This window comes from Panthera uncia, chromosome E1, assembly GCF_023721935.1.
Source record: "Panthera uncia isolate 11264 chromosome E1, Puncia_PCG_1.0, whole genome shotgun sequence".
In the NCBI taxonomy this organism is placed as follows: domain Eukaryota; kingdom Metazoa; phylum Chordata; class Mammalia; order Carnivora; family Felidae; genus Panthera; species Panthera uncia.
The window spans coordinates 42,687,955-42,701,418 of NC_064814.1; the positions used below are offsets into that span (position 1 = coordinate 42,687,955).

The following is a 13,464-nucleotide window of genomic DNA, read 5'->3' on the forward strand; positions in this document are numbered from 1 at the left end:
CATTATTTACTAAAAAACAATAGAGGATATGGGCTGCAGTGAGGAAAAGAAACAAGTACATTAAGGAAAAAGGCTATTACTATCTTCGGGTTTCAATGAAGAACCAAAGAAAATGATAGATCATGAGACTTTATATGCCAGTAATGTAGACTTTTTGGAGAAGGAGAGTCACCAGAAATCAGAGTAGGGGAGCTCCCAGGTTGGAAAAGGTGATGAGCTCTTTGGCCACAGAGAACTGACCACATATAAGAGTAAATATCCAGAGTGAAATAGGTGAAGGGATTTTCTTTATTTCAAATTTGTACTGAAATTCTAGTTAGTTCACATATTTGGTAAAATTGGTTTCAGGTGTAGAAGTTAGTGATTCATCACTTACCTATCACATCCAGTGCTCCTCACAAGTGCCCTCCTTAATACCCATTAGGTGAAGGGGTTAAGAGTACACTTATGATGAGCGCTGAGGAGGGTATAAAATTGTGGAATCACTATATGGTGCACTTGAAACTAATACAACACCATATGTTAGCTACACTGGAATTAAAATTTTAAAAAAGAAATATCTATACATATATAGGCATACATTCTTCCATGGGTGTATGTTATCCCACCAGAGACCTCAGGCCATTTGTGCGAATGTACCAGTTAGGAAGAAATTTAAAGTTTGTATCTATTTTGTTACTGATGAAAAACTAACCATCAGTTGGGAAAATGGCTCTGTAGAAGTTTTTTACTAAACCTGTCCCTTTCCTCCCCTTCCACCTTTCCAACTCTCTGTAGAGACTCTGGACTAAGTCAGAAGGGTTTCTAGACTTTTGTGACGTGCATATTATGCCAAGAGGCTGAGAACCAGAGAAAGTCTGAGAAGAGGAAGGCAACCACACTCCTCAGGGTGTCTCTGGCAGTGGAAGCATGTAGCAGTGAGCCAGGGCAGATAGATGAAGGGGAGAGATCGAATCGCCTAGGAAAGCAAGATACTCTCAGAAGTTTGGGAATGCTAGAGAACAGGAGAGAACATGACATTCAAATAAAAGTTAAGATTAGAATTTCTGGGGTGCCTGTGTGGCTCAGTCAGTTAAGCATCTGTAAGCATCTGACTCTTGATCTGGGCTCAAGTCATGATCTCATGGGTTTGTGAGTCTGAGCCCTGCATCAAGCTCTGGGCTGAAGGTGTGGAGCCTGCTTGGGATTCTCTCTCCCTCTCTCTCTGCCCTTCCTCTCTCTCTCTCTCTCTCTCTCTCTCTCAGAATAAATAAATCAACTTAAAAAAATAAAGATTAGAATGTGTATTTGGAATGGCTTCTCCTGTAGCCTCATGACTCTGGGCTGATTCATGGGAGCCTCTGAATTTATAGATGTCACAGGTATCACTTCTTTTAAGGTGCTATTCAAGGGAAATTATAATAAGAGCAAAACCAAAGATTAAAACTTGTTTAACTCTATCCTTGTCTACACTTGTTCCATACTTGTTCACTCACTGTTCACTGAAGACTTAAAAATCCAGAAGAAACATCTCTGTGTCAGTGCCTGCTTGCTGCTCCTCCCTTTAAGGTAGATTTAGTCCGCACCATGAGCACCAGTAGGCCCTTCCCCTCCACGTGCGACCTGAGTCCCTGCTCCACTTGGTAGGCCCCAACATGCCAGCCCCTTGGCCTAGAGCCAGACCCTGCTGCTAGGGTCACTGGTGTCCTCTCAGACTGCTGTTTCACCTTCTCGGGCAAGGACACAGGCGCTCACCACTGAAAAATCTAGTCCTTTTGTCAGATGGGAGCTGGGGATGAGGAGCAAGCCCCACAACTCCCCATCTTGCAAGTGTGTTCAGGATTTGGCTCTCACCCTCAATTAGCTCATCTCCAGACAAAGACATCTTCTGTAACATTGTCCCAATGCTTTATGGGAATCTTTTCAGTTCAGGTTCCACCTCTGATTTGCCTACCAGAACTAACTCCTATAGTCACATGCAGCTCCTTTGTTTGGGTAAACATGCAAATTTCTGCCTCCTCTCCTCTCCTTTCAGCTGTGCTAGCCAATTCCTGAGCAGCCTTGATTGCCAAAGCTTCCACCACTTTCTCTTTTCCAACAGTGTCCTCAGGTGGCAGGAATTCCAACTGCAGTTAACACAGCTGGATTCAGCCAGAACCCTAATAGCCCTCAGGCCCCCCTTCCACCACCACTGCCAAACCTTTAGCATTATAGCAGTCTCTGCTGCAATCAAGAAAGTTCATAGGCCACCCAGACACCAACCCTCTCTCCTTCAGACGCAATTGTATTAGGAAATTGTAAGCTCTCCATTTAGGGAAAGAAGGGGAACTCACGGGGGCACCTTTCTGTTTGTGCCGGAAAGAGAAGAGCCTCTGGTGGGGCAATTTGTGGCTCAAAATTTATCTGAGCCTTCTAGCAGTGTCAACTAAAGCCCCGGTCAACAACACTACCTAGCATGAAATACCACCAACAGTGGTCATTTCTGCCCAGGTTGGGGAGGGACTGTTAACACAGCTCCTAACCCACCAAGCCTTTCAAACTAATGATTTTGCCAAGAAGATAAAATCAGGGCTGGTGATGTGTCTACACTTTCTTAGGACTTCTGCTGTCAACTTTCACCCTACTTCATCCTAGTTCTAGAAAGGAATATATATTTTTTTAATGTCTTAGAAAAGGTACACTTTATTTTTTATTCTTTTTTTTATTTTTCCCAGTTATTATTGAGATATAATGACATATAACATTGTATTAGTTTAAGGTATGCAACATAATGATTTGATATATCTACATATTGAGAAATGGTCACCACCAGTAGGTTTAGTCAACATCCATTACCTCACATAATTAAAAGATTTGAGGGGGCAGCACCTGGGTGGCTCATTTGGTTAAGCGTCTGCCTCTTGATTTTGGCTCAGGCCATGATCTCCCAGTTCATGAGATTGAGCCCCGCTGATATTCTCTCTCTCCCTCTCCCTCTGCTTCTCCCCTGCTCCTTCTCTCTCTCTCTCTCTCTCCCTTCCCCCGCCCCAAGTAAATAAACATTTTTTAATTAAAAGATTTTTTTCTTGTGATGAGAACTTTTAAAATGTACTCTCTTAGAAACTTTCATATATACAGTATAGTATTGTTCACTATAATCACAAGGCTGTACATTACATTCCCAGAATTTATTTATCTTATAACTGGCAGTTTGTACCTTTTGACCACCTTTGCACATAGCCCCTGTCTCTGGTAACCACCAATTCATGCTCTGTTTCTGAGTTCAGTTTTTTTAGATTCCACATGCAAGTGAGATCGTACAGTACTTGACTTTGACTTTTTTTCACTCAGCATAATGACTTCAGGGCCATCCATGTTGCAAATGACAGGATTTCCTTATTTTTATGGCTGAATAATATTCGTTGTATATACGAAATGTACACCACATTTTCTTCATCCATCCAAGTCTTGGATGTTTTCATGTCTTGGCTATTGTAAATAATACTGCAATAAACATGGGGGCGCAGATATCCCTTTGAGACAGTTATTTCTTTTCCTTCAGATATATACCAAAAGTGGAATTGCTGGATCATATGGTAGTTCTATTTTTAGTATTTTGAGGAACCTCCATATTGTTTTTTACAATGACTCTACCAATTTACCTTCCCTACACTGTACAAGGGTTCTATTTTCTCCACATCCTCATCAATATTTGTCATTTCTTGAATCTTTGATAACAGCCATTCTAACAGGTGTGATATGATATCTCATTGTGGTTTTGATTTGCATCAAAAGAGGTATTTTATGGGGCGCCTGGGTGGCGCAGTCGGTTGGGCGTCCGACTTCAGCCAGGTCACGATCTCGCACTCCGTGAGTTCGAGCCCCGCGTCAGGCTCTGGGCTGATGGCTCAGAGCCTGGAGCCTGTTTCCGATTCTGTGTCTCCCTCTCTCTCTGCCCCTCCCCCGTTCATGCTCTGTCTCTCTCTGTCCCAAAAATAAATAAATGTTGAAAAAAAAAATTTAAAAAAAAAAAAAAAAAAAAAGAGGTATTTTATATTCTGGTGGAATTCCAGGCAGCTGAATCCCACCTTTGGATTGAGGCTGTCATCTATGTATGAAGGAGCATTGGACAGCTTTGTTCAGCAAGCTTGGCGTCCTAAGGCTGTGCCATTCATTGCACGTGAATGTTGCTGACATACTTTCCTGTAAGGGAACCCAGTGCCTCCAGTGACCCCTGGACCAGGACCCAGACAGCTGTGCATGCAGTAGTGCATCAACAACCTCTGTCACTCTGCCTAAAGCACTTCCAGTAGTTGTCCTCTTCTTCCTGAAGACCCATGACCTGACCACCTTCTCAAGGATCTATTTTCCCCACTCCACTTTGGACCTATGCTGCTAACTTTGCCTGCTCTTTCTGTAGGGTGTCCCATACCTGTCCCATGTCCCCATCCCAGGGGGTTAGACACATTTTATCTACCGGGAAATGTTATCAGACTTGGAAGCAAGAAGAATGATCTCTCATTTCAAGTGTGACCAGAATCACTTTGCTCTCTAGAGCCTGTATTTCTGCCAAGTGGCCATACTTCCTCCCCATGCCTAAATCCAAGGGTCTCTAAGTCTATAGATGCTGGTCTCTGCAGAAGTTCCCCTGCAGGAGCCCTAGAGCTCCTCCTCTGCCAAAGCAGCCAGATAGATGTGCTATTACCATCTATAAAGAAACTCACCAGCTTCCTCAAAAAAAACACCACCATGATCCACCAGAGATGGCAATGGAGGGAGATGACCCACCATCATGAGGGAAGGACTGCTGGACTCACAACCCTGATTAACTGTCTTCAAGATTCACCTTCCCCAGGCGATCTTTCCCTAAGCACTATTGCCACCATCGTGGTGGCTCTAGCAATTGCTATTCTCTATCTCCCTCCATTGCAAGAGTGGGACAAGCCTCTCCTTCATTCCTCATGGCACAGCTGAAGATGAGATAGGAACCTTTAATAAGACACTACCAACTTTCCACAAATAAGAAATGTGAACACAGCACTGAACTGAATATGCAACTGTGATCATATGCCTGGTTCTTTTAAACAAGTCAAAGTGAAATGAACAAGATACCAAGAATATTGTTTTGTCCTATTAATTTGGACCCTCTATATACCCTCATTGGTTTGGATTTAGTTACAGTTCTCTACCGCCTTCTTAGACTTGGTTTCTTGGGTGGTGATTCCTTCTGAGATTTGTTGTTTTCCCACCTGCAATCACAGTTAGACCTGGGTTAAACAGGGAGCCTTGAGGGTGCCTTTTATGAGATGCTCACCAGATTTCAGGCTCTAGAGGAGGAAACATCCATTTAGTTTCAGAATAGATTCCTTTTGTTCTGGCAAATACCTCTTAAAGGGTGTTGTATGAAAGATATTGGAGAAGCACTCAACTCACACACTGTCTGGGAAACTAGTTTAGGGTTCAGTAAAGACCTGGGGCCTGGATGCTTAACCCATTTCCCATGCATGCAGACCCTTTCCATCTCTAGTCCAAGTCATCCTGGGGGAAAAAAGAAAGAAAAAAAGTCAAATCATCAATTCTCTTTTTGCTTTTGGTTTTAAATTTTGAAGTTTTCCAACAGTTGTTATTGAAATTAGAGAAACAACATGGTTTTATTTATCTAGGTACCATCACTGATGCTTTAATATCCAATAAGGTCTGTTAAAAATCAGTTGAATGAGAACATTTTTCTATTTAAGGCTAGGATATTTTTCCAGATTTCCTTGACACAGTTTTTTTTTTTTCATTTTAGTGGATGTTAAATAATCTTTTATCTCAAAGGAGTATAAAAATTATATGTTTTTTAAAAGTATTTTAAAAGGTCAACTGGAACTAAAAGCCTTCTAACAAAAGAGTCATTAGCCCATCCCTCTTCTCTCTTCTCAGTCTCCCCAGGTCCCCTCACCAGAGGCCATTCTTTTTGACTCTTTTGACTATTTCTTCTGGCATGTGCACATTTCTGTCTTTTTAATACTGTAGAGCATTGCTATCTTTTCATTCCTCAATTTTAAACCTCGTCAACTGATTTCCTCTTATTATAGATGAAAGTTGAGTTCTGTTGTACCACCATTCTCTTATCCTGTCCTCCCAATATAATTATATTATCATTTGGAGTTAAATCAAAATGCATTGTTTACATGATTTTGCCTATGCAAATATGATCCACAGCTGAACATATAACATATTTTGGTTGCTCCTTTTTCACTTTTTGTCTTTCCTGAAGTAAATAATTCACTTTTTTTTTTATTTATTTAAAAAGTTTTTTAAATGTCTATTCATTTTTGAGAGACAGAGACAGAGCATGAGCCGGGGGAGGGGCAGAGAGAGATGGAGACACAGAATCCGAAGCAGCCTCCAGGCTCTGAGCTGTCAGCACAGAGCCTGACGCGGGGCTGAAACCCACGAACTGTGAGATCAGGACCTGAGCCGAAGTTGGAAGCTTAACCAACTGAACCCCCAGGGGCCCCTTAGTTTTATTTTTTAAATCCTAAATTTTCTTTGTATTTCTTGACAATTCCCACCCCATCCATTTTGTCTCTCCATATAATTTCCCTTGGGGGAAGTTTTATCAGGTAATTTTTTTTAGTTCCATTTTTTTTTTTTTTTTTTTTTTTTTGCTTTGAAGCCATCCCTTCTAGAGATCTTGATTCTCCTTCTATCTGGGGTCTTCCCCCACCCAGATCTGCTACTCAGTTGCCTTCTGAAATCCATTTTGCTGCTATCATAAGAATTTACTTTGCCTTGCTCTGAGGTAGCGTATCTCTCGTAGTTTTCTGAGAAAGAGTGTGTGAATGGTAAATTTTTTGAGACTTTCATGTCTGAAAATGTTTTTATTCAGCCCTCATATTTGATTTTTAGTTTCCCAGGGAACATAATCTTGAAGACAATGACCCGTTGTCTTTTTTGAGAAACTGAGATTATAATTCATATACCACAAATTTCACCAATTTATCCTGTACCATTCAGTAGTTTTTAGTATATTCATAAAGTTTTGCAAACATCACCACTAATTTTGGAATATTTTCATCACTTGGAAAAGAAACCCAGCACCCATTAGCTGTTCTATTCTTTGCCCCTCCCTACCCCTACCCCTGGCAACCACTAATCTACTTTCTGTCTCTAGGATTTGCCTGTTCTAGACATTGCATATAAATGGAGTCATACAAGGTGGATTCTTTCACTTAGCATAATGTTTCAAGGTTCATCTTTGGTCTATGTATCAATACTTCATTCTTTTATTATGGCTGAATAATACTCTATTATATGGATATAGCACATTTTATTTATCCATTTATCAGTTGATGGAGACATGTGGGTTGTTCCTACTTTTTGGCTATTGTATATAATGCTGCTATGAACATTTGTTTACAAGTTTTTGTGTGAGCATATGCTTTATTTTGAGAGACAGGGAGGAAGGGAGGGTGTGAGTGGGGGAGACAGAGAGAGAGGGAGAGAGAGAGAATCCTAAGTGGGCTCCGTGCTGTCAGCACAGAACCGGATGCAGGGACTGAACTCACAAACCGTGAGATCATGACCTGAGCCGAAATTGAATCTGACACTTAACTCATTGAGCCACCTGGGCACCCCAACAATAATTATTTTTTGAAGTTTTCTCTTCCCTGTTGTTTCTCCTTTCTTTCTGTTTTTAGTGTTTTTGTCTGTATCTCATTTCTACATCACACCACTGGGCAACTTCCTCTCCCCAACACTAGAAATTTATTTCTCAAAGGGGATAACATAGAAAGTCTCTGGACTGGGGGACATCAGACACAGTTGAGAGGGAGAGGACCAGAGTGAAAACTGGGAGATTATGAGTGTGTTTACTGAATATAGAGCCCTCTGTAAGCTTCCTTGACAAAGCTCCAAACAAAAAGGAGGAAACAAAAGGACAAACAGCTGATACCTGTACTTTTGGGGTGTAAGAAAAATACTATAGGACTTTTGTTTGTAATTATTGCCTATTGCCCATCACTGCCTACTTTGTTTTAAAATGAATGATTTATAAATAAATATACATGTATTGGGGCTCATGCTCAATATTTGTTATTGATGGAAGTACATAATCAGAGTTCAGAGTCTACTGCATTAAACTATGAATTTTTGTAAAGCAAATTGCATTGATTTCAATTCTCACATTAAAAAAAAAAAAGTTTATTTATTTGGAGAGAAAGAGAGGGAGAGAATGAGGTCGGGAGGAGCAGAGAGAGAGTGGGAGAATCCCAAGTGGGGCTCATACCCATGAACGGTGAGGTCATGACTGGGCAGAAACCAAGAGTCAGATGCTCAACCAACTGAGCCACCCAGGCGCCCCTCTCATATTTGATTTATAGATATATCATGAAAAAAAGCGCCAATACAATGTGATATTGTAAGGAAATTATACCAACAGAAATGAAACTAATATGCCTGCAAGAACACAATGTTCAGTCTGGAACAAACTTCTACCCAACTTTGGATAATTTGAGAAAAAATGTGTTTTTACCTCCCCATTTAACACTGATCCTAGAAGCAGCACTCTACAGTACATTTTGGATCACTTTAAGTTAATGATAACATAGTAAGTGCCTGAAAGCCATGGCAAATATGGGTGTTCTGACCTACTTAAGAACTGACTGAAATATGCACACACATGATCTTTTAGCTATATGATGTTGCAGGACATTCAGCCCATTGCATGTGGCAGTAATGTTAAAAGGTGGCACAAGGTATACAAAACAATAGAAATAAAGGAACTAAAACTAAGAACTAAGGCTAAGGAGAGAAGCATTCAAGAAATACTTGGGTTATTAGTTGAAAGGAGCAGTTATACTTTGACTTTTGAACTTGATGCTTAAGTACTTCATTATTTTTGCTTTGCCCATCTTTCTAATTGCCTATAATTCCCAAAAGGGGATTTTACTAATCTAGTGTTAAAACAGAGATCTGTAAAGGGAGTTTGAATTAGAAATACCCTGGACTATCCCACAGCTTTCAGCAAAATCAATTCCTTATGTAATTAAAAGTTTGATTAAACTAAAACCTACAAAAATACCATTAAATGTTTCTGAGTTAATAGGTTTATAAACAGATTCAAGGGTTTGACCCAGCAATTTTTTTAGCTCAGATTTCCTCCAATAATTTACTATAAGCTTTACCAAGGCAAAGCAAATAAATAAATAAATAAATAAATAAATAAATAAAACAAAAAACAAAAAAACAAAAAAACAAAACACAATTTCTAACAGTTAGAAAAGAAACAAATTGGTCTGTTTGAAAGAATTACCAAACCTGTGCAATCTGGCTCTTGTCATCTGCCAAGCGGCAAAATCTGGCGTCCATCCACAAGAGGGCAGTAGCGCTCAACCGTTGTTAATGGGAACCCAACAGAGCCAAGGAGGCTTCATTAGAGAAATCATTACAGCTGTTGTTAACACATCACTCTCTCACTGGAAAACGCAGGCAAACAGGGATCACAACCCAGATAGGTTCAGAGCTTCTGTCCTGGGTAACAATAAGACAGGAAATAAGCAACAGGGGCTTGTGAAAGGGAGAGGCCTCCCTCCCCATCCTCATGTCCTTGAGTCACCGTGGAGATGGCCGACTAGCTTAATAATGGCTGCAGATAGGGGTCTGTTTCATTTGGATGTTGAGATAAAAACGCTGTGGCAGGCAGGCATCAATGGAACAGAGCTCTTAATGGGGATTTGGAAAGGGCAGAAAGAATAAAAACTGTGGGGTGCAGCAGAACCGATATCTCAGAAAATGAATTAGGTTTGGTTTTAGGTGTGTTCTGGGATGAACTTTAGATTCATAACACTGGAACGTTAAGATAATCAAAGCAATCTTTCCAGCCTATAGCATTACTTTGTAAAGTTTCCAGGAAGTGAATTAATAAAAAAAGGAATCAATTACAACTAGTGCACCTCAATATTTTAAGTATGTATGTGGATTGGTCTGGGATTGCCCAGAACTTGAGATGAATCAGATATTTGTACTATGCTCTCATGACCACCATCTGTTTTTGTTTTATTCATTTGTTACTGAGCTATAATCTGAAAAGACTTTTAATATTTGAAAGACCTAATTTAACCATTCTGTAATTTAATGTTGTTTCAACATTTATTGAACAGTTACAACTGAGAGAAAAGACAGTGCCTCTGTGTGTGTTGAAAGAAAAAGTTTTAGAAAATTGTACCTCCATGTTTTAAATCAGCCTCAAATAAAAATTGAGACTTGTGAATGTTTCCTACTTTTTACGTGCCTTTCATATCTTGTATTGTACTTTTGTTGAAGTCAAAACTTCATTGTTGAAGTCAAAACTGAAATCATAGAAAGGCTAAATCTAATTCAGGGAATCTTGTTCCTTCACAGAAAGAAGGGATAGAATATAGGGAAATAAAATGTTCTGTCATTCTTTTTTTTAAGTTTATTTATTTATTTTGAGAGAGAGGAGGGGAGGGGCAGAGAGAGGAGAGAGAGAATCCCAAGCAGTCTCTGCATTGCCAGCTCAGAGCCCGATACAGGGCTCGAACTCATGAACTGTGAGATCATGATCTGAGCCAAAACCAAGAGTTGGATGCTTAACCGACTGAACCACTCAGGTGTCCCTGTTATCCTTTTTTTAAAATTTTATTTTAGAGAGAGAGAGAGTGCAAGCAGGGGGAAAGGTGCAGATGGAGAGAGAGAGAGAGAGAGAGAGGGAGGGAGGGAGGGAGGGAGGGAGAATTTAAGCAGGCTCCATGCTCAGCACAGAGCCAGACACAAGACTTGATCCCAAGATCCTGGATCATGACCTGAGCTGAAATCAAGATTCAGATACTTAACCAACTGAGCACCCAGGCACCCCGTTCTGTCATTCTAATACAGATCCATGAAGGACATACTTGTCATTAATGAGCCATTAGATAGAAGGTGACATTTAAAAACTCTTATTCAATTATAAGTATCACTTAATGGTTTATTCAACTCAAATTAGCAAACATTTATTGGATTAGTCACTGTGGTAGACATAAGAAGTAACAAAAATGAATAAAACATTGAGCTAATGGTGAGAGGCACCTGAAAGAAATATTGTTTTAGCAGCTACTCTGTGACAGATTTTTAAATATCTTTTCTTATTAATCCTCCTAACAGTTCTGAGGTGTTATCCCTGTTTTGTAGAAGAAGAAACAGGCTAACACCAATTAAGTGGCCTGCTGAAGGTCACAGAACTAGTTGGGATAGTGCCAAGATTGAAACCCAGATATGTTCAATTTTAAAGTATATTCTCTTTTCATTGGACCATTCTATCTGGATATTAGTCACTGACTCCTGGGAAAAAGTAACTTTTATGAATGGCAGTTTAATAGTTTACAATTTAACAAATGAAACATATGGTGTGCAGTTATTACATATTTTAAAATAAATTTTAATTAGGAAAAAATTTAAACATAGAAATTATAGGGGTGCCTGGCTGGCTCAGTTGGAAGAGCATGAGACTCTTGATCTCTGGGTCCTGAGTTCCAGCCCCACGTTGGGTGTAGAGTTTACAAACCAAAGTTAGAGACTAACACCTGTGTAGTCATTACAGAGCCATATTCTGTATCCAATCTGAATGTTATACATGTTTGAGTCAGACTTTTTTTTTAATTTTAATGTTTATTTTTTGAGAGTGAGACAGAGCACAAGCAGGGTGGGGAGGAGGGAGCAGAGAGACACAGAATCTGAAGCTGGCTCCAGGCTCTAAGCTGCTAATGCAGAGCCCCATGCAGGGCTCAAACCCACAAACCATGAGATCGTGACCTGAGCCAAAGTCAGATACTTAACCAACTGAGCCACCCAGGCGCCCTGAGTCAGACATTTTTAAAGAAATAAAACATTAGAGAAACAGTTGAGACTTTCTACCTCTCCTTGATCCCTCCCATTCTCTTTTTTTCCTCTCTAGAGCTAAGACTATTATGAATTTGATGTTTATCAGTTTTATGCATGATTCCTTACTTTTACTTACATGTTTATGAATCCATAAACAATACAAAATTATTTTGCAGTGTTTTAAATTATATTTTAATTGTATCCAAAAGAACGTATTATTCTACAACTTGCTTTTTGTGATAATACATTCTGAGATTTATCCACAATGGAATGTGTAGCTTTAGTTCTTTATTCATTAAATGCTATGCAATATTCTATTATATGAATGTATCAAAATTTATTTATCCATTTTCTTATAATTATACATTTAAACAAAATTCTGCCATGGTTTTGATTCAAAGCATATCTGATGAACTTTCATCATAATACTGGAACTTATATATTTTAATAATAAAGGTACAAAACTATCCATACTAACTTTTTTTTTTCTTGGTATAGATCATTCTCGAATCGAAGTATGGAAGTTTGGTAATAGTGTCATCGAATACCTATACCACTGGGCACACATCTGTTTAACTCTCATGGAGCTAAGCAAAAAAACAAGTAGTGCCATTGCACCCCCATTGCCCTCCAAAACTGACTCCTATGTGTATGCAAAAATGCCAAAGGGAAGCTTGCCAGGGAAATGCTAATGAATTGGTACTGTATTCAGGCTATTTTTGTCATGTTCAGTTTTGCTTGTTAACTATAAAATATCTTCAATTGGAAAGGAGTGTCGCATAGACATATTTTGCTCCTAGACATTGACCTCAGCATTTTCCAAAACGAAAATGCTACCTAAGGAGAAATTTGATCTAAAAAATATCCAGTTAAGGTAGCCATAACCAAATGCATGTTATAAGATATGTTGAAAAGTTTCCTTTTAGTTTTAGCTTTGTATCTGCCGTGGGACTATTGTGGTTAATTGGGTAGAATTATTTCAACTCTTTAAAGGTGCAAAGTAAAGACTGAGGATTTATGGAAAAATGGCTATTTTTACATTAAAGGAGTACCAAATAATAAAGATTTTAAGACATGAACTGGGAATTGTTTTTCTAATTTTTTCAGAGACTTAAATTTGCATCACCTTTTCCCCCTCCCCAACAATCACTACTCCTCCCTACTGACTTTAACAACTTAAGTTACTTCAATAAATAGAAATTCTTGTAGGAAAATGTCCATGACTCATGGAAAAAAGAAAACACCTTTTTTTAATAACAAAAACCTCTCAAGTTAAAGAACTGCAAAAAGAGTTTATATTTATTTAAAGCTTATTATTACAGCAAACTTTACTGCTCTTTTGTGAGATTTCATCTTTGCAATAACATATCTGATGAGAGTCCATTTTTAATAAAAATTTGGGAAATTAAACTTCATTTTCTTTATTTGGTTGACAAAATGTGATGTGTTGCAAACATCTTATAATTTGAGGTTGGAGGTCCCTTCTTAACCTTCTCTGATAAAGTGGCAGCAGAGTTATTACCAGTTCTCATCTCTTGGATGATCGCATGCCCAGTCTTAACCTATAAGCCTATTTCATATTTGGAAGAGGGCTTTTCAGGGCATTTGCAACAACATTTCTAGGAACAATGTTCTTGA

At 39.0% G+C, this 13,464-nt stretch overlaps 1 protein-coding gene across 10 annotated transcripts in view; it reads left to right on the forward strand.

Annotated features, from left to right (window-relative positions):
* The window catches only part of EFCAB5 (EF-hand calcium binding domain 5), a 184,280-nt gene extending 171,375 nt beyond the window's left edge, over positions 1 to 12,905 (forward strand). For 9 of the 10 annotated variants that reach the window (XM_049637931.1, XM_049637930.1, XM_049637933.1 and 6 more), the window contains one exon: positions 12,325 to 12,905. In XM_049637931.1, the coding sequence (XP_049493888.1) occupies positions 12,325 to 12,518 (194 nt within the window). In that variant the 3' untranslated portion in view covers positions 12,519 to 12,905. Of the gene's footprint in view, positions 1 to 777; positions 1,429 to 12,324 lie in introns of those variants that run through there. The other variant, XM_049637938.1, reaches the window with a different exon arrangement.
* Positions 12,906 to 13,464: the final 559 nt, after the last annotated feature.